At 36.3% G+C, this 21,410-nt stretch overlaps 1 protein-coding gene and 1 pseudogene across 1 annotated transcript; one reads left to right on the top strand and one right to left on the bottom strand.

Annotated features, from left to right (window-relative positions):
- Positions 1-9,807: 9,807 nt before the first annotated feature.
- On the bottom strand, positions 9,808-9,934 carry LOC140344701 (U2 spliceosomal RNA; annotated as a pseudogene).
- A 9,982-nt stretch (positions 9,935-19,916) lies between these two features.
- Positions 19,917-20,852, top strand: LOC140343948 (olfactory receptor 5V1-like). Its single transcript, XM_072430847.1, has one exon. The coding sequence runs from the start codon at positions 19,917-19,919 to the stop codon at positions 20,850-20,852; it is 936 nt and encodes a 311-aa protein (XP_072286948.1).
- Positions 20,853-21,410: the final 558 nt, after the last annotated feature.

The following is a 21,410-nucleotide window of genomic DNA, read 5'->3' as shown; positions in this document are numbered from 1 at the left end:
ACCTCTCCCCACTGTGGAGTTAAAGACAAGCGTGTGGTGACAGATTTTAGAGGTGTTGCACTTGTGTGATGGTTTTGTATCATGAAAGAAATACATTAGCACCAATTATATTTTTTTAGAACTTTAGAAGATCTGGATATGCAGCCACACCAAGGATGTTTTGTAGTTTTAAGGTATTGCTTTGTGTTTTATCCTATTCATTAATTTCACATAACCTTATTTATGCACCACTTGTTTATAAAACTCTATATGTTTTAGTAGCACACAACATATTTATATTGTAATTTCTTATTGCCATTATAAAAATTACACTTATAAATGACCAATATTCACATTAGAGGGAGTAGGAAAAACAAAGATTACAGATTAAAATTATCACATGCACCTGCCTTCCATTTTAATGCACAGGGAAGCAACTGATTACATAGATTTTGATAACATTCAATTCATTTGAATTACCAATAAATAAGAATAGCATTAGTTTCTTATATCATCATGTGTCACTGTAAATTGCAATTAGTCTCAAAAAAGCTCCTCTTTACATCAAAAGAGCACAGTGCCTTCCATCTGAAATGCTGCCCTAAATGTCCCCTAGCAATGGACCCCTACAATAGGCTCAGTGAACTTCAAAGAGTACCCAGGGAACCAAGAAGGTTTGTCATCATTATTCAGGAGTAGGGATGAGCGAAAATGCCTCTGGCAGTCTCACAAAAGTTTCCTCGAAGTTCCGATGAGTTTTATCAGAATATGAGTTTTATCACAATAGAACGCTCTGACTCTCCTTGCACAATCCCCGATGAAGTCTTCCGGCAATAATGGTGTTTGTGTCCTCTTTGATGTTGGTGGACAACCTCACGCTTTTTTATCTTTGCTCAAAAAGAAAGGCTTCGTCCACTGGCCTAATTGCCATGTAATACCTGCTAAACACAGGACAACTGTTAAAGTCTACCAGCAGGATTATTATGTAGTGTTGATCAAATTATCAATCAGTTATTGACTATAATAATTTTTCAACCTGAACACTGGGTCAATTTGGATAAAGTGTCAGCGATCCAAAGGCAACAAAGGCAAAGGAAAATTTGATCAACACTAACACAACACTTGAGTATACCAGCCATCCCTCATTTCCCACCCACATTCATCACCAGTTATATAACCTAGTTTGTCAAACTTGCCTTTGGTTTACTGTCAGTTTGGCTAATACTCAATAATGTTTAAACTGGTTGTTGTGAACCCAAGTGGTGTAACAATGCTCTTTGTGTATTTTCGATAGCAGATGGAAAATAGATGGATATCCAAAACACAACATTAACTCATAGATTTATTCTTCTGGGGTTCAATGAGTTGCCACATCAACAACCTACCATTTTTGTTTTATTTCTTCAGGTTTACCTGATGTCTTTGTAAGGAAACCTGTTTTTTATTGTGATAATATACTTCACCTCAAAACTCCATATTCACATGTAATTAGTTCCTGAGTATCTTAGCCATTCTTGGCATCATTCTCACAACTACTGTTATGCTCAAGCTCTTAGACATCTGCTTGACTGGAAACTAATTCACCACATATCTTGAATGCTTTACACAAGCATCATTCTTTGTAATTCGCATTGTTACTGAACCATCTCTCTTCATGGTGATGGCCTATGACCGATATGTGTCCATTTGCTATATATTGCATTATACCTGTCTAATCAGTTCAAAGATCTGTGTTCTACTTGTAGTATCACCCTGGGGATGTGGTATTCAGACATCTCAGTCTCTCTATCTCATTGCTGCATACAACTTGCATTTCATTTCTCAAACCTGTAATCTACAGTTCAGAAATTAAAGATGTACATGCAGCTGTACAAAAACTTATAAAATCAATTTGTATAATAATAGTGATCAGATCCCTCTGTTTGCTGCCAACTTTAGTGTAAAGATTTCTAGAAGAGAGTATACAGCTAACTAAAATGTTTTATACTGTACATTTCTTTATGTAAAAGTTTAAAGTTCCTCTACAGCAGGCATGTCCAAAGTCGGGCCTGGGGGCCCATTCCGGCCCATGTTCAGATTTCCACCGGTCTGCAGCCTCGGTCATAAAATCCATAATATGCAGCCCGCCAGCACTGTTGACCACAATACAAAATATATGCGTACAAAAAGCTATTTTATATTTCATTAGAGTTGATCAACCGCCTTGCAATTATCGGGCCGCTACTCGGGTACTTGGCCAGGGCACGATTCCCCATGTGTGCACATGGAATCCCCTACATCATTAAAGTGGGGATGTGCTGTGCGGGGCCCCCACGGACCACTCTCACTCTGATTCCAAGAACATTCTCTGCACAGAGCCCGTACTGACACAGGACTCCCTCAGGTCACCCTGGTGGGCGTGTAGGACCCGTGCAGACCATGCCCACACTAACCCTGAATGGTCGGCCCTCACACATTTTTACCTCACTAAATCTGTCCCTCTTTGCAAAAAGTTTGGACACCTCTGCTCTACAGGCTCTAGGTTTTTGTGGCCCCAATCCCCCTTTATTTCTCCAGTATAATATTTCCATCATTATTTTTTTATATCTTCTGCCAAGAATAGAAAAAAACACAATCTGTAAAGGCATTTTTTAAGAATGGTTGGGTGGACTTTCGGAAACATATGCAGAGTAATGGACTCCTTAAGAGAATGCCAGAGAGGAAAAGATCAATAGGCAGAGCTACGCATGTAGAGCTACAAACATTCCCCCCTATTTAATTCAGCTATGACTTGATGATAGCAGTCTTTTCTAAACTAAAACTAAACGTTTCCGGTACAGAGCGTAGGCCTCAGAAATTAATAGGATTCCCACAGTGTGAAGGCAAACAGTAATGTGCAGCTGCTTCAGTATGGAAAAAAAAAATTAAAGCAGAGTAAATGAAGGTGAGCTCGTTACTGGTATCATGTGCATTACCCTTTGGGCCCAGACATGTGCTTTGAGTACCTACAAGAGACATTCTCCTTTTGGCTGATATATGGACAATAAAATTAATTTTAAGATTAACTAATTATTATCCCTTGGATTTAATACACTCAGAAATAGGATGTTTCTATCTTTATTACCTTGTGTGCAATTTTACTCTTTTTTGTTTAGGGAATCAGAATTGTCTTTGCCAATGTTGACAGTGAATAATATTATTGAAAAATATTACATTCACCACTTCCCAGCAAACAAACTGAAGAGACCAGAGCAAGCTGCAAAGCCAACAAAATATAAATTTGTCTCAAAATGTGATACGCAGTCAGGATCGCAAGAGGTCAAGCATTAAGGCTGTAACAAGTTGTAAGGCAGGTCCAACCAATGAGTGTAACAGACACATTACTTACCTACATCCCATATTATGTATCTGGTTTATGAATCTTTCATTAAATAAATATACAACAGTCTTAGTGTAATAGGTGTTCCTCATTTGTGTATGAGATAAAATAAAACTGGTATTTGATGTTACCCTACTATGGACCATAAGGCCCAACTTTTTTTGAACAGAACAAACTTGTGTCCACCTACTTTTTCTTTTTTTTTCCTTTGAATTAAGGTTGTAAATATCAGCTTAGTCACATTGGATACCATAAATACAGACTCTTAGCAGCTGTAGTAGCACTCAATACAGATTGTTGATGGTTCCTCCATGTACTACTTGGCTGCTTAACAAGTTTGAGCAGGAGCATCCTCTATTTAAAAGTAAATTAGTTGTTGCCATCTCATATCATCCAGCATTTTTTCTCATTTTATATTTTTATGTCTTTTGATAAAGCGGCTATTCTGCTGTGAAACATATGTAGTAGGTATGGAAAAAAATCAGCCTCCTAAATATTTTCACATTTTATTCCAGACTGAAATGAAGGTACATACAAAAAAAGTTATATTTGAGGATATCACTGGACTTTGTAAATTGTTGTGAGTTACAGTATGATTTCAGGAGCCTATCATTGTAAAGGAGACAGAAGAATGCCGGCTCCCTGGTTACTGGACAGTCTGTGGGTGATCTTTCTGACTTCAAACCAAAAGGATTGTAATATCCGACAAGACCAAAAATTATGTTAAGTGTCTTTTCATACCTTTCACATCTCCAACAAATGTCCGGGATTTCTGGGTAGATCTGAAGGAGATGGTCAGGTGTTTAGTACCACCTAGACATGGTTTCATACCCTGATTCCTACAACCTACTACATATTGAAGACTTGTAATTGTAATTTATGGTAAAATAGTAAAATAAATTCCTAGTTCTGAGGAGAGAAAAGAAAAGCTCCCAGATACTACATGACGAACCATTTCTTCATCAGTACAAAGAAGTTCGAAGGAGGTGAAGTGAAAAATCCATCAACACCAGCTCTAAGTAAAAATAGGTGGTCTCTGTAGTCACATAGAAAATTCAAACATTTATCTTCATTGAATTTATGGTTATCATCTCTAATACAATGCATAATAATTTTCTTTTAGTATAGTAACATTTATTTGTTTGTTATACATTATTTAGGTCAGAACCATTTTTTCAAACTTGCCTACCAGTCTTCTTCAGTCTCTGAAAACCCTCACTACTTTCCACTATTCCATATCCCCCTTCTATTGTGTGATACTTCTCCCACCTCCTAAATTGTAAGCTCTTTGGGTCAAGGTCTTCTCCTCCTCGTGTGTCATTGTCTGTATCTGTCTGTCATTTGCAACCCCTATTTAATGTACAGTGCTGCGTAATATGTTGGCGCTATATAAATCCTCTTTTATAATAACTCTTAAACTGCAACAAAAACTGGAAATATTACTTTATAGTAAGCCCCCAGGGGATAGCTGGCATTTCATTATGAATAGAAGTTTAAAAAAAGTTACTATATATATATTATTATTGTTATTACACATTATTTATATGGGGCTGACATATTACGCAGCGCTAAACTAATTATATTGCACATATGTGACAGTGTGTGTTTATCGCTAGGAAGCTCCCCCAGAGGATTCAGTACATGAATATATAAGCACAGTATATTGTGGTTCGGAACAGGAGTCTGGTAAACAGAAACTGCTTAACCTACAGAATATTTGATTCAATGTTCACTGTGAGCATTTAAGGTGTGTTCTTTTTACAATTATTTTCATGCAAATTAAACTGCTTAACAGTTTATATAAAGAAAGTACAGGTTTAGATTTCCAGTCTAAGAAAGGTTTGTTATCATCTATTTATCTCTCTTTTCATAAATACATAAATACATTTAGATAAACACATACACATATGGAATATAATATGGATTTATATATATATCTATATATATATATAATATATGATTATATATATATATAGATATATATATAAATAAAAGACATCTAGCAATAGTAGATTTTTAGTGGTTAACTAGTAGTATTTAACTACTTTGAAAATGAGCAAATTTACATTAGGTTAAACCGCTCACTAACCCCAGTATTTTTGATGGACAAGAATTAATGCCCAATTTTGTCTCACTGTGAAAATATGTAATTTATGATCTCATATAAAAAAGTCATTAGTTATGTGAATTGGATACTATTCTTCAACTATTATTATTTGTAAACAGTTTTAAACATTTAGGCATGAAATAATCTATAGTTTCCAATAATTTTCTCATGGAGTAGCTCATCTCAGTTGACACTTATTTTCAATTTGTCAAATCTCCTATTCTTTTTCTTCTTTTTTCCTTTTGCAACCTGTTTCTCTTTTAGGGGCTTATTAGCATTACTGAGTGCATTAATTTCCATCTATCTATCTATCTATCTATCTATCTATCTATCTATCTATCTATCTATCTATTTTATTGTTTTAGCCTTCAATCAAGGGACCACAAATCAAAGTCAAATCAAAATTTGCCTTCTATTGGCTTTAATGCAATTTACCTCTAAAACTGGTATGGGTGAATCCATTGACTTATAATAACTTTATAAATCAATAGATTTTAAATCAATAGATTTGCCCATCACACTTTATTTATTGATTTTTTTGTTGTTTACAATATTATTGATTGGGTGGTGATTCCACTGGTTCGTTAGAAAGCAAAGCCATTATTTTTTATTTATTTTGCACAAATTTCAACTTAGTAATGTGCATGGAAACATGTAAGGCAAAGATAAGGTTAAGTTGTTAATTCTGCTGCAAAATACTACACAAAAATACAACACAACTGCTGCAACAATACAATACAATACAATAATAACAAAAGTACAACATATGCTAAAGAACAAGTATTGCATCTATATTACCTACCACTTAATATTTCACTGCTTTACTATTACTAATAATGCTAAATTTATTTGTTTCCAAAGACAGTGGAAGCATAAATGGAAGCAAACACAACACTGCAATCAGAATTTATTATCTTGGGATTCTATAAGTGGCCACATCTTCATTTGCTCCTGTTTGTGATATTTCTTTTGGTCTACCTGATAGCTATGATTGGTAATCTGACCATTATGGTGGTAATATCCTCTTGTTCCAGCCTTCACACTCCCATGTATTTCTTCTTATGCAATTTATCAATCCTTGATATTACTCTCATATCCACTGTTATACCTAAGCTACTAGACATATGCTTGTCTGGTAACCGGTCTATCACATATGTGGGATGTTTCACACAATTGCTTTTCTTTGTCATATGTGCTGTGGCTGAGAAGTTTCTCCTTGCAGTCATGGCCTACGACCGATGTTTGGCCATCTGTTGGCCCTTGCGGTATTCTTCTTTGATGAATTTGAGGATCTCCTTTCACCTTGCTCTGATATCATGGGGATTTGGTTTTTTGGAATCGCTGTTGATGATCGGGTTGCTTTCTCGTTGTTCATTCATCACTTCCAATGTAATTAATCATTTATTTTGTGACCTGGAGACTATTTTAAAAATGTCTACTGGCAGCACTCAAGAAGCACAAATGGCTGTTTTGGTGTCAGGATCTCTGTTTGGCTTTGTCCCTTTGGTCTTTATCTTAGTTACTTATGTATTTGTTATTTACAATATATTAAGGATACATTCCAATGAGGGAAAGCGCAAGGCTTTCTCGACCTGTTCATCTCACATGACAGTGATCACCATATTCCTTGCTGTTATCCTCAGAATGTATATCAAGCCTAAATCAGAATTTTCTGTAGAAGAAGACAAAGTTCTGGCAATTCTCTATGCAGCTTGCATTCCAACACTCAACCCCATAATTTATAGTCTAAGGAACAAGGATGTACATTTGGCTATTCAAAAACTAAAACTTGCCATTTGTTCCAAGGTTCTATAAATGTTGGAAAAATAATCCTTACAATTACATCTTCATAGGTTGCAGTGGCAGACTGGCTAACATGGACTGACTAAAAAATATTCAAGAGAAGGGACCAATGTCTGAAGGTCTAATAATTAATTCCTTAATGATCATAAAAGTTTTTGTATGATTCATTTTAATATTTTATGTAAAGATTGCAAAGATTTATTATGTTCTGACAGTAAAAGTTAAATAAACACAATGGATCTGATTTACTCAAGCTCCCCAAGGCTGGAGGGGATAAACGTTCATCTGTGAAGTTAGGTTATCCAGAAAACTTGCCCAATATATGTTGTACTCCTTTCTGTGTATGTATTGGTAAAATGGAAATTATTAATATTTTGTCATTATTCAAACACATTAAAACATTTCAAAGATATTTCCCTATCTATACTTTATAGTAGATGTAAACCCAAACTAAATGTTGTTCACTTTGTATTGCAGTGTGTATTAGAAACCACTTGTAATAAAATACTGTTTTTTTTAACTTTTTTTCCTATGTTTTGTGCTGCTGCAGTCTCACTTGGTTGGATTTAAATTTTGAATCAAAAGATTTTTTTGTGTGTCTGAAACAGTATTTTGCTGTTGTTTTATGTGGATTTATATTTTAGATTACAAAGTATAATAAAGGGAAAAAACAATTGGTAATCTGGTAAATTTAAAAAAAATAAAGATCCTTTAAATAAGAATCAATCTTTTTGGAAGTGAGAATCTCCTACCATCTTTTTGGCCAAACTTTTGTTTGCATTCAGTACTAGAGTGCTAGATGCTTGGGTCCTGTTTGTGCAGTGGTGTCACTAGGGGTGCCTCGACCATGAGGCTAAGTACTGCTGTTCTGGACAATCAGCCCTGAGCCCAGCCATATGAAAGAAAACATCCCCAGAAACTCTTTAGACATAAATGCTCCTCTCTCTGTAATCAAACAACTGGTCAGCAGCTGGGTCCTTCTCCTAACTAGGGATGAACAAGCGAGATTTGTAAGCTCGATCTCGCGGCAAATTGGGCCTTTTTCGCTTGCCGAACGTTTAAGCGAGAACAGCCTTGTGATTCACCATGAGGTTGTGTTCTCACCGAAAAAAAGAGGGAAAAACAGTGGGCGGGAATGGTGACTATTTCCGGTGGGAATGGCGTGGCTGGGAGCAAAAATTTGTTCCCAGGATGCACAGCAAGGCCCATCTGCCCAATAAGGAGAGATCTGAGCAGAGGCATATATACAGGGAAGGAGGGAGGGGTTAGTCACTCCATCTTGTATTCTGTGTGAAGGATAGAAGCAGGGAGAGACATGGATTGTGACAGGGACAGGTTAGAAGCCTTCTGTATATCTGTATATATACAGATATTGCAGTTTTTGATGCTACCTGGTCCTTTTTAGAAAAGAAGACCATTTGCTGCAGAAACATTTCTGTCCTACTCTAAAAAAATACAGATATTTCAGTCTGATACCTTTTCCTATTTACCAAAGAAGACAGTTTGGTACAGTTAAATTTCTGACAATGGACTACACCCAGCTCTAGATGCCAATGCGGTCCCCGCTTCTTCTCAGGGCCCACCGCCTCCTCCTCCTCCTGCTGTTGCCTGTCAGTACTCCATTCACAAAATTTGTTTTACACACTTCTGGGTGGAATTGATGATGCACTACATCCAGCTCTTCATGACACTTATCAATGCGGTCTTCCTGGCGATAGCTGACCAGAGGCCACACACTGCTACTGCTTTCGCTGACCCACACTCCGTCTCTGGTCCTCTATCTTTTTGCCTAATGTCACTGCGCTACTTCTCCACAACTTTATGGGTGGCATTGCTATCACATGTAATCCAGATCATGATGCCAGCTAGCAAGGCCTTCTCATTCATCCCTACTCCTGACCCCAAGAGCCGACAAGAGCCGCAGACCACCAAAATTTTCTCACTGGTTTGCAACCGCTGCCCTAGACCATGATTACTACTACCGAATCGAGGTATTATGTGTGCAAAAAACATATGCTGTGGAACAGTTTTAAAACAATACTTTGTGCTTAGGTGTCTGCTTGTGGCACTACAAATAAAGACATTTTTTTGGATACAAGGACTGTGCCATATGTGCACGATGTATTCAAGTAGTAGGCTCAGGTTTAATATACCCATCCCGCTTTAAAACCATTTCTATGTCAGTGCGATTTAATAACACCCAAAAGTCAACATGGCGTGCTACACCGTTACTTGGGACTCCTGTAACCTGTTTTGTAATTTTATCCACCTATTAGAACATCTTGCATTTGCCTCCAAAAGAGGTGAGCAAAAAAACTTTGCTCACACGTTCACCACTCCCAAAGTGATTTTAAGGTACCCCTGGTTCGCCACTCCAGGGGGACGACACTAATTCGGCCCGCTCTTAAGACCTGATAGCCAGACCAAGAGTTCCCTGCTCCCACCAGCGGGACAGACCACTATCTGGGAGCTCTTATCAGGGCAGGCCCCATGTCTCTCTCTGGTGAAGGGATAACCAGAGGAATTGGCATAGGACGGCCCCTTACAGAGCATCACCATCTAGCAGTCCATCCTAGCAGGCGTACTAGTGCACTGCATTCTTGCCAGGAATACAGCGCCGTTCCTCTCCTGCACACTGATAAGAACTGATACTACACTTGATCTTAGCCAAAAGGCCGAGAAGCCTTTAGACTACTGCAATAATTACTTTATCTGCAGCTCACAGTACATTCGTTTGGTGGTCCGTAGGAAGAATGCTTCTTACATTGCTGGCCAGTGTGAAAAATGTCACTCTTACAGATAGCAAAATAGACCATTTGTGTAAGGAAACAGGGCTGAGAGACTGAAATTGCTCATTGCTCAAGGAACCCCTAGCAATCCCTGGAGGAAACCTAGGGTTCCATGGAACCTCGGTTGAGAAACATTGACTCAGACCACTTTTGCTCTGCAGTGGACAGTTGCTAAGTTGCGGTAACTGGAGAACCTGTTTATTAGTATTCCTAAAAGACCTAGATGTAGTCAATCATCCTCTGCTGCCACTCATAGTACTCCACAAAGCTTTTTTACTGGTCAATCTGCCTTTTCTCATATTGAGTGTTCCATGACTAGGATAAAGAGAGAAAATCCACGAATTGTTTAAGACTCTTTTAGTGATCAGCTAGCCTAGGTTTTTCGCATTTCACAAACAGAGCACTTGTTTTGCAGATTTTAGACTATTTATGTTATAATGTATTTATAATGGAAAAGTTCGCCTTGGAAAAGTTTTTTTTTTATAGTTTGGCATTAATAAAACATCTAACTTGCCAGCATGTGACTTATAAAACAAACTTTTTATGTGACAATGTACTTCAATGCTTTGTCTCACAAATCATCTCTGGGGATGTGAATGTGAAGATATAAGTGATAGATCATTCTGGGTTAGAGGAGGCAGGTGGAGAATGTGGGATGAAGATCTGTGATCTACACATAACACTTGTTCACCATTTCATTGCTAGCATAAGCATTGAACATGTCGTATCAGCATTGCATTACTTTTACTTTACTTTTTTGGAATATTTACTTGATATATGATATTGAATTGATATATTTTTTTCATTTACTGCATAGCAATGTAGCTTTGCACTAACAATCCTAAATGGTAAATGAGTTAAAACTGTATTTTGTAATAAAATGGTAAGACAAATGTAATTATTTATACTGATATACCCCTTTTACTGCATTTTAATTAACTTAGGTAGACAATGAAGTGACAAACAAGAATATGCAAAACAAATGTAACACATATCATTATGCAAATGTCAAAAACAGCCAAGAGCAGCGTAATGAGAAAAGGCAAGTTCTACTAAATGATTTGAAATAAGATATAAAAGCTTTAATTATTTGGCATTTGAAGCAACATTAGTGTTAACTCTTCAAACCTCTGGATTTAAAATATAAAGCCCATTAGGGGACATTTACCAGTTATAGTTCTCTAAAGTAGCACTGCTACAAAGTAAATATCTATAGTGATAAATATGTTGTTGTTGACTTCCCAAGATTAAAGAGGTCACAAATATACAGTTTGCCTGTCGCATAGACTTTACTAAATAGTAAGACAGCCATATTTGTCTGTAACTGTTTGCTAGTAGCTTGGTGAATGCCTCCCATTTTTTTTAAAGAGAACCTTCAATCTGCCTACCAGTTACTGTTAGTCTGTGATAGTATTCCATTTTGAGCAAGTAACAACCAGCCATATCTGAATGAACATTTATTGGGTAATTTTGAAATTAATTTATTTATTTTCCTCAATCACCAAGGTTCACTCATGATAATCTATCTTCTCCAATCTTGGAAAACTTTTATAAATCAGGCCCATTGTCTGTAATACCTATTTAGGGTTTGGAACACACAAGCTCAATATCCAAAAAAGTTACTTTTGTCTGACAAGGATCATATTAAAAAAAAGGCATTTTGCGTTTTAATTCACATACTTCTTACATTTCTCTTAGTCTGCAGTTCCTCTTTAGAAAGTATTCAGTAACCAGGGGATGAAATAAAACACAGAACTTGTAGTCTGAGGAGTTTTATTCCAAAATAATAACCCTATACATATCAAGGGCCAGACTGTGCTCCTTTCGTTAAGTCTAAAACATCATATAACATATTTAAATTGTTTATTTTACATTTAGCTGTGATAAATGAGGATACAACTAGAATTACTTTCGAGCTGCTCCTGGAGGCGATTCGAGTTTAAGAACAGCTCAGTTAGATTTATTGTTTCGTTAAAGGAAAAAAAAAAAGAATCCATCCAATTTTGGCACAAGTAAAGCAACCATCCTACAAAATATTTTGTGCCACGCATTACTGAATACAGGGACCAAGCATCAGGCCATTTACAGAAGCTTAGGTTTCCAGTAACATGTAGCCTGTTTGTAGGTAAATAAACATGCACTTAAAGCAAATCCTCCATCTTGTCTATTTTCTGTCTTATTGCAGTCAAATGGAAGAAAGAAATACAACATTGCCATCAGAATTTATCCTCCTGGGGTTCTATGAGTGGCCACATTTACATCTCATTCTATTTGTGATATTTCTCCTGGTGTACCTGATGACCCTGATTGGTAACCTGACTATTTTTGTTATAATATCCTCAAGCTCCAACCTCCACACCCCCATGTATTTCTTATTGTGCAACTTATCCATTCTGGACATGATTCTCACATCAACCATTATGCCCAAGCTCTTGGACATCTGCTTGACTGAAAACCAATCTATTACATTTTTGGGATGTTTCACTCAAGTCTTTTTCTTTGTGATATGCATTGTGGCTGAGTATTTTCTCCTTGCAGTCATGGCCTATGACCGATATGTGGCTATCTGCTATCCATTGCATTACACTTATTTATTAAAAATGAAGACTTGCCTCCAGCTTGCTTTGACTTCATGGGGTTTTGGAATTCTGGAATCGCTGTTGCTGACTGGGTTGATTTCACACTACCCATTCACCAAATCCAAAACAGTTAATCATTTGTATTGCGATATAAAGCCACTTTTGAAGCTGTCCACTAGCAGCACTGAGGAAGCAGAAATGACCATTCTAGTGTCTGGAGTGATATTTGGATTCTTTCCTTTGGCTTTCATCTTAGTGACCTATGTCTTTATCATTTACAGTATTTTAAAGATACAATCTAAAAAGGGAAAGAGCAAAGCTTTCTCAACATGTTCTTCTCATCTTACAGTAATTGCTTTGTTTTTTGGGATAATCCTTAGTATATATATTAAACCAAAGTCAAATTATTCAATAGAGAAAGACAAGATTCTATCTGTCTTTTATACATCTCTCATTCCAACACTCAATCCTATAATCTATAGCCTAAGGAACAAAGATGTGCATGCGGCTTTACAAAAAGTTATGATGGAACTGTCAAGGATACAACATACCCTAGCAAGTGAGGGTGACATGTAGCAATCATGTAGTACACACGTCTAGGTTCTAATAGTTCTACAAATGACTGACAACAACAATTATATGTATTATATTAGGTTACTTTACCAAGCTTTCAAAACTATTCAACATTTGTAAGATTTGAAACATATTTTTTGTTTTATCCTTAAGTATTTACACAGTAACATAGTTGTTAAGGGCAAAAATAAGTGCATTTCTATCAAGTTTATCCCAACACCAGGTTTGAGGTGGCTTACAGCACTCATAACTAATGCAGTATTATTCCTAATGTTTGCTGTGTAAATTTGTGTTTATACTGCGCATGCATGAGATCGGCACTTTTTATTCATTGCGGGAAAGGCCCTTGCATGCCCGAGATTAAGCATACACAGAAGGAGAAGCCCAAAGTTTCCTGGCATACGTGACATACGTATCCCAGGAGGCTTTGGGCTCTTATTCAGTCTTTACCGCTGTGATGGTAAAGACAGAAGGAGAGGGTTCTTTTTTTTTTTTTAAACACATTTTTGTTTCATATGAAAGGCTTTTGGTATATATCGTTTTACATAAAGTAAAAATTGTGGTGATAAGCCTGCTTTAGTGTTTTGTGCTGTGTTCAAAGTTGCCTACATGTAGTTCCATTAAGCCAACAGGAACACAGCGTTACAATCCAATAAATGTCATTGGCGTGAGCATGTTCATTGGGCTAACTTGCATATTTAGGCTAAATGAGAAGGAAGGAGAAACTTTCTACAGACAATCCTAGTATCAGCCCCCCATATGGAAAATCAAAAGTATTTTCCTAGGACAGTTCTAACACAGCCACTATAATGCTGGAACTTGATACTGGAGATGCCTACTGCATATCGACATGGATGTCTGACTGATTTCTGAAACTCAATCTGAATAAAACTGAACTCATCATCTCCCCCCCCCCCCCAGACAAAGAAGAAGAACCAGCCTTAATAGCCAGTAATAGCTACATTGCAAATCTCTAAATCTCCCCCTGACATATTTCTAACTGTTAAGGACACTGTTATTCGGCCCTCCCCTCAGGCAACACTACTTTTGATATTTACCAATTTGCCCAATTTGCCCAAATTGAAGGACCCAAAAAATGTTTGCTTGCAATAGGTGACTTTCAGATTTCCATTATATCTGACCACTTTATTGGACTGGTAATTGATTCAGAAGTAAAAATCAGTCCATATTTACCAGGCCTAACTTTACCTGATCACTAATATAACCAAGAGTCAAAGTGAGGGTACATTCTCAATTTTGGAGTTGCTCTTGTTCTGTTGAAAATTTTCTTATTATAGAGAAAGTCAATTACAGAGCTAATACACAGAAAGGCCGGTAAAAAACTAAAAAAACAAACAATACTCAAATAATGGGAAGCAAACTCTACCATTATTTTTTTTCTATTTTAAAGGCCAACAGTAATACTGTTAACCATGTGGCATAGGGAGATGGAAATGGCCTCAGGTAAACCACAGCCTCAACAATAACTTGAAAGTTTTTGAGAAGACGGGGTTCCTTTTTTGCACCTTCAATGCATTAAACATGCATAATTCTGTTGGATAGCATTGCGGGGAGAATGCCTAAATGTCATATATAATGTTATAGAACAGTGCATATTCTCATGGTACATATTCCGCTTTTGATTTTTTTTCCTTTCTGTTTCAATGAAAGTTGTTCAAAAAGATGTGGACATTTTACATAGCAAACCAAGTAAAAAATAAACATCTCAAAACGTAATTACAGATAAGTACAGGTAGTCCCCGGGTTAAATACGAGATAGGGACAGTAGGTTTGTTCTTAAGTTAAATTTGTATGTACGTCAGAACAGGTGCATTATTTTAATAAATGCAATTAGGACAGATGTTTGTCTCAGCATAATATTTATTTTTACCTTTCTGTGCATGCACAGCGTGATGTCAGTTACTGTATAATATCCTCACTATAAGTTAATCACAAAGAAAAAACAATATGAAGCCTAGACATTCAATAACTTCTAGAGCAAGCTGTGCTTTGATATGAAAAAAGTAACAACTGCAGAGATTGTCCTGGACAATCCTTAAAACTTTAAGATCACCAACAACCTCAGGTGTGTTTAGCAAAAGACCTTTGTTGCAGGTCAAACTGCCCTCTACCCCATCAAGTGTCTGTCCTGTGCGAACAACCAGGAAAGCCCCATTCATATCTAGGAGTAGTCCGTATGTCGGATGCCCTTAATTCGGGGACTACCTGTACCATATAAACAGACAGGTAATGACAAAAAAAAGGGAAGGCAAAGGAAAGGGTAAACAAGGGGAATAAGAAGGGGGACCCTCTGACATTCCAACAGAAGCATCAAAGGATTGTACATATAATAACATTCACCTAAGTACAGTAACAACGTGAATATGACTAAGATAATGTTCATAGTATCAATGCAAATTGAATTGAGCAGGCAGGACGAGCCATTATAAATCTAAAATAAATGAATAATAAACAAGACGTGGGAAAAAAGGGTAGGAAAGCACAGAGGGTGGGTGGGGTTCACCAGAATGACGGTAAAACCCCAGTAGTCATGGCAGTTCCATGATCATTGCTACAAGTGTGGTTGCACTATATTAGATTAGATGGTTATTATTGACCAGTCAAAATCTGCAGGGAGATAATTCAATATCAGTGACTCCCATACCTCATTTAAAGCAGCAAACATTTTTTTCAATATAAGATTTTTTAATTTATCTTTACAATTACCTTGAATTACATATAACACTTGCAGAAGCCCAATTTGATTCATTATAGTTTTTTCTTTTAAAATAAAGTTTTTTTGAGCTGAGACAGCTATATTTTTTTCTGTTTTATCAAGCCTGAATTGATGAATGTAAGCAACAGCCACAGCCAAACTTTATCAAAATTTGATTTAGTTAAAGCCATCCAATTTTCACAATTTCACCAGCAGCTTTATTATATATTATTTATTTAAACTTTTTTACTGAGTACCACCCCGAACTGATGAGACCCTCACAGAGAAACTTAAAATCTCATATGTAGGTCATATTCTTCAAATAAGTGGTTTTCTGTAAAATGCATTAGAGATTTGTAGCTTCACGAATATATCCTATTAAAAGCTTGATTGAGCATGCTGATTTCCATTATTCCATTGTTTCCATTATTCATTTCTTTATTGGGTCTATATAATCTGAAATCTGGTTTATGCATTTTTCCTGGAAAAGGCTCCTGTTTTTCTAGTTTAATTATAAATATTCCTTAGAAGAGTTCTTCTACATCTATAAAAAGTTTTTGGTCTGCCAGCACAATGTGACTTATAAAACAAACTTTTTACTTTATGGCAAGTTGCCTTAAAACTTTAACTCAGAGATTGGTTGAGTCTCAATGGATTTGAAACATAAATATATTCACTGATCATTCTATAGTAAATAAGGCTAGTGGAGAATTTCAGTCCAAGATTTGTGATCTTCACATTCTTTAACCATTTCATTGCCAGCCTATGCATTGAGCACATTGTACCAGCATGTATTTCTAGGTCTAAAAGCTTTGTTATTATTTAATCACATTTTTAAATGAACATTGGCACTAGCAACTAAATGTTAAAATTATTCTACATTTTAATTGCTATCAAACCAGTTTAAAATTGTAACTTTCTTCTATACAAGGTAAGTACAACTATCCTTATGAGCATTTTCTTGTCTATTTTCCTGCATTAAACAGATGAAATTAAAGTTGTATGATAATGCATTTTAGGTGTAACTTTTGTTTTTGGTATGTAGCCGCTTAGAAATACTGTAAGAGTCCATTGATACCCTCACCTGTGCATGACTATGAACACAATGAGCTATACATAGGTGTGTATGGGTCCCTATTTGGTATACAGTGTAACATACAATTTTGGAAATACAATTTTGGAAGTCTCTGAATAGGGAAAAATGCAGCCAACATCGGCAACAAGAAATTTGCAAAGTTTTACTAAATCTCTGGGCAAATAAAGTATCTGATAAGATAATGTACAAATGTATGCGTTCAATAAAAATAAAAAACGTGTTTAAAAAATCTGTAAAATGTAGAATTACCATGATTTATACATTATGGATTTTTTTTCATCAGAATTTTTTTTAATAAACCCATTAATCTGTAAAATGTAAAGAATTACCATGATGTATACATTATGGATTTTTTTCATCAGAATTTTGTACAATCAGAAATTTGTTCAATCAGAATTTATTTTGTACTTCAGGATTGCTAACGATATGTTTCTTCTTTATTAAAGTATTTCAATATGATATTAAATATTAGCTTCTTTAGTAAATTATTAAAATTTATTTTCAGGAATTTTCTAGAATTTACTTGAGCAGACATGTATAATATGAAGTTGTAATGGTTTCTAAAAATATTAGCAAAAAATTTTTTGAATTTAAATAGTGATGTTTAGATACTGCATAATATTGGCATCATTCCAAGACATTTATTATGGTAAAATATTTTCTTACATTCATGAATAAGTTAGGACATTTTGTTTATCTAAAAAAAAAAAAAAATTCTGCCTAATCTTAGACTGTTCTAGTTCTTTTATACAATTGTGCAAGCCTGTTAAGGGGTATGTACAGCCATGCTTTTTGAAGAATTAAAATCATAAAAATTAGAAACCTTGACATGTTTAAGGTGCTTCCCTCCTCTCTCTTTCACAAGATAAACAATTAGGGATAATTTTGCAAAAGCTATAAAAAAAATAAATAAAAACAGGTATTTTATTTAAATTTTCTTTCTTTGTTGTTTTTTTTTTGTTTTTATTATGAGCCTGATTTTAGGATAACAATACATACATACAAGTGCAAAAAACAATGTTAAAAAAATAGGAGAGAAATAAAAAAATTTAAAATAATTCCAAGGACAGAAGGGAAGTAAATAGGGCAAATTAGGGCTACCTAAATTTTTCTAAATGCAGTAGCAGTTATTAGTTAGGCAATGTAGGGTTGGGTACATGTACAGAGAAGATTAGTTTGAAAGGGACATAGGTAAATACAACAAATGTTTTTTATTTATATTTTATGTTACATTTTTTCTTTGCAATTGAAAAGTGTCACATTCAGACTATAGGAATCCAATCTACCAAAAATTCAGTTTCTTAGCTGACTGTTTGCAGAGGCATACACAGGATAAAAAGCATAATCCATAAAAATAGGTAAAAATGGAAAATAGTAAGCCAGTGACTGTCAGCACAGAAAGAAGGGACCAATAACTACTTTCTGCAGATCCCTCTGACATAAGGTCACCGCAACATAAGGTGTAGTCAGATAGATCTGGAGTTCTAAACTGTTGGTTTTTAGTCTTTTTATATTTGCAGTTTCTGACCATCTGCCGACTGCATATCTGCAGGTTTTTGTAATCCCCTGTTGCATGTCTGCAATTTCTGTACATATGTTGCATGTCTGCACTCTCTAACCATCTGCTGCATGTCTGCACTCTCTAACCATCTGCTGCATGTCTGAACTCCCTGTCTGCATGTCTGCACTCCCTAACCATCGTCTGCATGTCTGCACTCCCTAACCATCTGCTGCATGTCTGCACTCCCTAACCATCAAAATGAAAAATAGTAAGCCAGTGACTGTCAGCACAGAAAGAAGGAACCAATACCTAACTTCCACGGATCCCTCTGATATCAAGTAACCTGAACATAAGGTGTAGTCAGATGGCTCTGGAATTGTAAACAGTTGGTTTTTAGTTTTTTTATATTTGCAGTTTCTGACCATCTGCCGACTGCATAAAAGCAGGTTTTGTAATCCCCTGTTAGATGTCTGCAGTCTCTGTGTTGCATGTCTGCATTAGCTGACTATCTGTTGCATGTCTGCAGTCCCTGACCATCTGTTAAATTTTTTCAATTTCTGCCCATATCTGCAATATCTGGCCAAGTGTTGCATGTCTGCCCTCCCTAACCATCTGCTGCACGTCTGCACACTCTATCCATCTGTTGCATGTCTGCAATTTCTGTCCATATGTTGCATGTCTGTAATCTCTAACCACCTGCTGCATGTCTTCACTCCCTAACCATCTGCTGCATGTCTGCACTCCCTAACCATCTGCTGCATGTCTTCACTCCCTAACCATCTGCTGCATGTGCATGTCTGCACTCTCTAACCATCTGCTGCATGTCTGCACTCCCTAACCATCTGCTGCATGTCTGCACTCCCTAACCATCTGCTGCATGTCTGCAATATCTGGCCAAGTGTTGCATGTCTGCAATATATGACCTTGTGTTGCTTGTCTGCACCCCCTAACCATCTGCTGCATGTCTGCATTAGCTTTCAATTTGTTGAATGTCTGCAGTCTATAACTACCTGTCGTACATAAATAAGTTAACCACCACTGCTCTAGAACACACATAATGTGCTCTGACTGTGTGCAGTGGCCCCAAAAAGCTTATCAAAAATGATGATGGTGATTTTTTTAATACAGATTTCAAGACTTTTTAGGTAAAATGCTTATGTTACAAACATTGTTTTCAATTTGTTATTTTTACCATATTTCATGCATTTGATAGACTATGATAGATTAGATAGATAGATTGATGTGATAGATATTCATTGTTTTAGCTGTTCGAACTTATAGTAATTCTTCCCTATGGCCTTTTTTGCACAGAAACTTTAAATGGAGGAGAACAATACAACATCACCTTCAGAATTCATTCTCCTGGGGTTCTATGAGTGGGCACATTTATGGCCTTTTTTGCACAGAAACTTTAAATGGAGGAGAACAATACAACATCACCTTCAGAATTCATTCTCCTGGGGTTCTATGAGTGGGCACATTTGCAGATAATACTATTTTCCATATTCTTGGTGGTCTACATTATGGCTCTGACTGGTAACCTGACCATTTTTGTGGTGATACTTTCAAGCCCAAACCTCCATACTCCCATGTATTTCTTTTTGTCCAATTTATCCATACTGGACATTACTCTCACGTCAAGCATTATGCCCAAGCTCTTAGACATCTGCTTAACTGAAAATCATTCTATAACCTATATTGGATGTTTTACCCAAGTAGTTTTCTTTGTGATTTGTGTTGTGGCTGAGTATTTTCTCCTTGCAGTGATGGCTTATGACCGATATGCAGCCATCTGCTGTCCTCTTCGATATTCTACTTTAATGAAAATGGAGACTTGTCTCCAACTTGCACTGAGTTCATGGGGATTGGGTGTTCTGGAATCTGTAGTTTTGGCTGGGGTGATTTCACGACACCCATTTACAAAATCAAAGAAAATTAATCATTTGTATTGTGATATGAAAGCACTGCTAAAGCTGTCCAATAGCAGCACTCAGTATGCAGAATTGACCATTCTAGTGTCTGGAGTGATATTTGGATTCCTTCCTTTGTTCTTTATCCTAGTGACCTATGTCTTTGTCATTTACAGTATATTAAAAATACGAACTAAAGAAGGAAAGAGCAAGGCCTTCTCAACATGTTCTTCTCATCTTACAGTGATTACTTTGTTTTTTGGGATTGTCCTCAGTATGTATATGAGACCAAAGTCAGCTTACTCAATAGAGCAAGACAAAATTCTTTCTGTCTTGTATACATCCCTCATTCCAACACTCAATCCTATAATCTATAGCCTAAGGAATAAAGATGTGCATGTGGCTATAAAAAAACTTAGATTGAAATTTTCAAGAACATAATGCCACCTAAAACTACATCCTACCTAGGCCCTTCCACACCTTCAGCCCCATACCAATTCAATTGAAAAAAAAAAAATAAAAAAAAAAACAAAAACGTTAGCCAATGAAGCCCACTGTCATGTGATTTGTTGTAGCAGAAATGTAGGCCTGCGATATGATTCTTGAGACTTGGACTGGGAATTGGGTTTGTTTGCCAGCACCTATTGTTATATGATGGTGCAGCTGCTTAAATCTTTGGGACCCTACTGCCTTTTTCCTGGAATTTTTATCAGCTAATAGGTAGTAAGGGTTATGCATGTACTAGAATGACCCTGCCTATTTGCCCTCCAGAAGAAAGAAGACCTCTGGAACACAGATCAAGTATAACAATGGATTTAGGTAAGTGAATAAGGTTTTTTTAAAAAATAATAAATGTGGCTTCTGTGCATTTTATTTATTTCCCACCCGAGATAAGCTTTAACAAAATGTGGAGGGGATGTGTTATTAAAGTTATTAAAAACTTTTCAATAATTATATGGTCGTAACCCTCTACCAAGGTTCCTCCGGAAGTTGCTGGGG

This window comes from Pyxicephalus adspersus, chromosome Z (assembly GCF_032062135.1).
Source record: "Pyxicephalus adspersus chromosome Z, UCB_Pads_2.0, whole genome shotgun sequence".
Taxonomy (NCBI): domain Eukaryota; kingdom Metazoa; phylum Chordata; class Amphibia; order Anura; family Pyxicephalidae; genus Pyxicephalus; species Pyxicephalus adspersus.
This window is presented reverse-complemented; position numbering and strand designations above follow the sequence as displayed.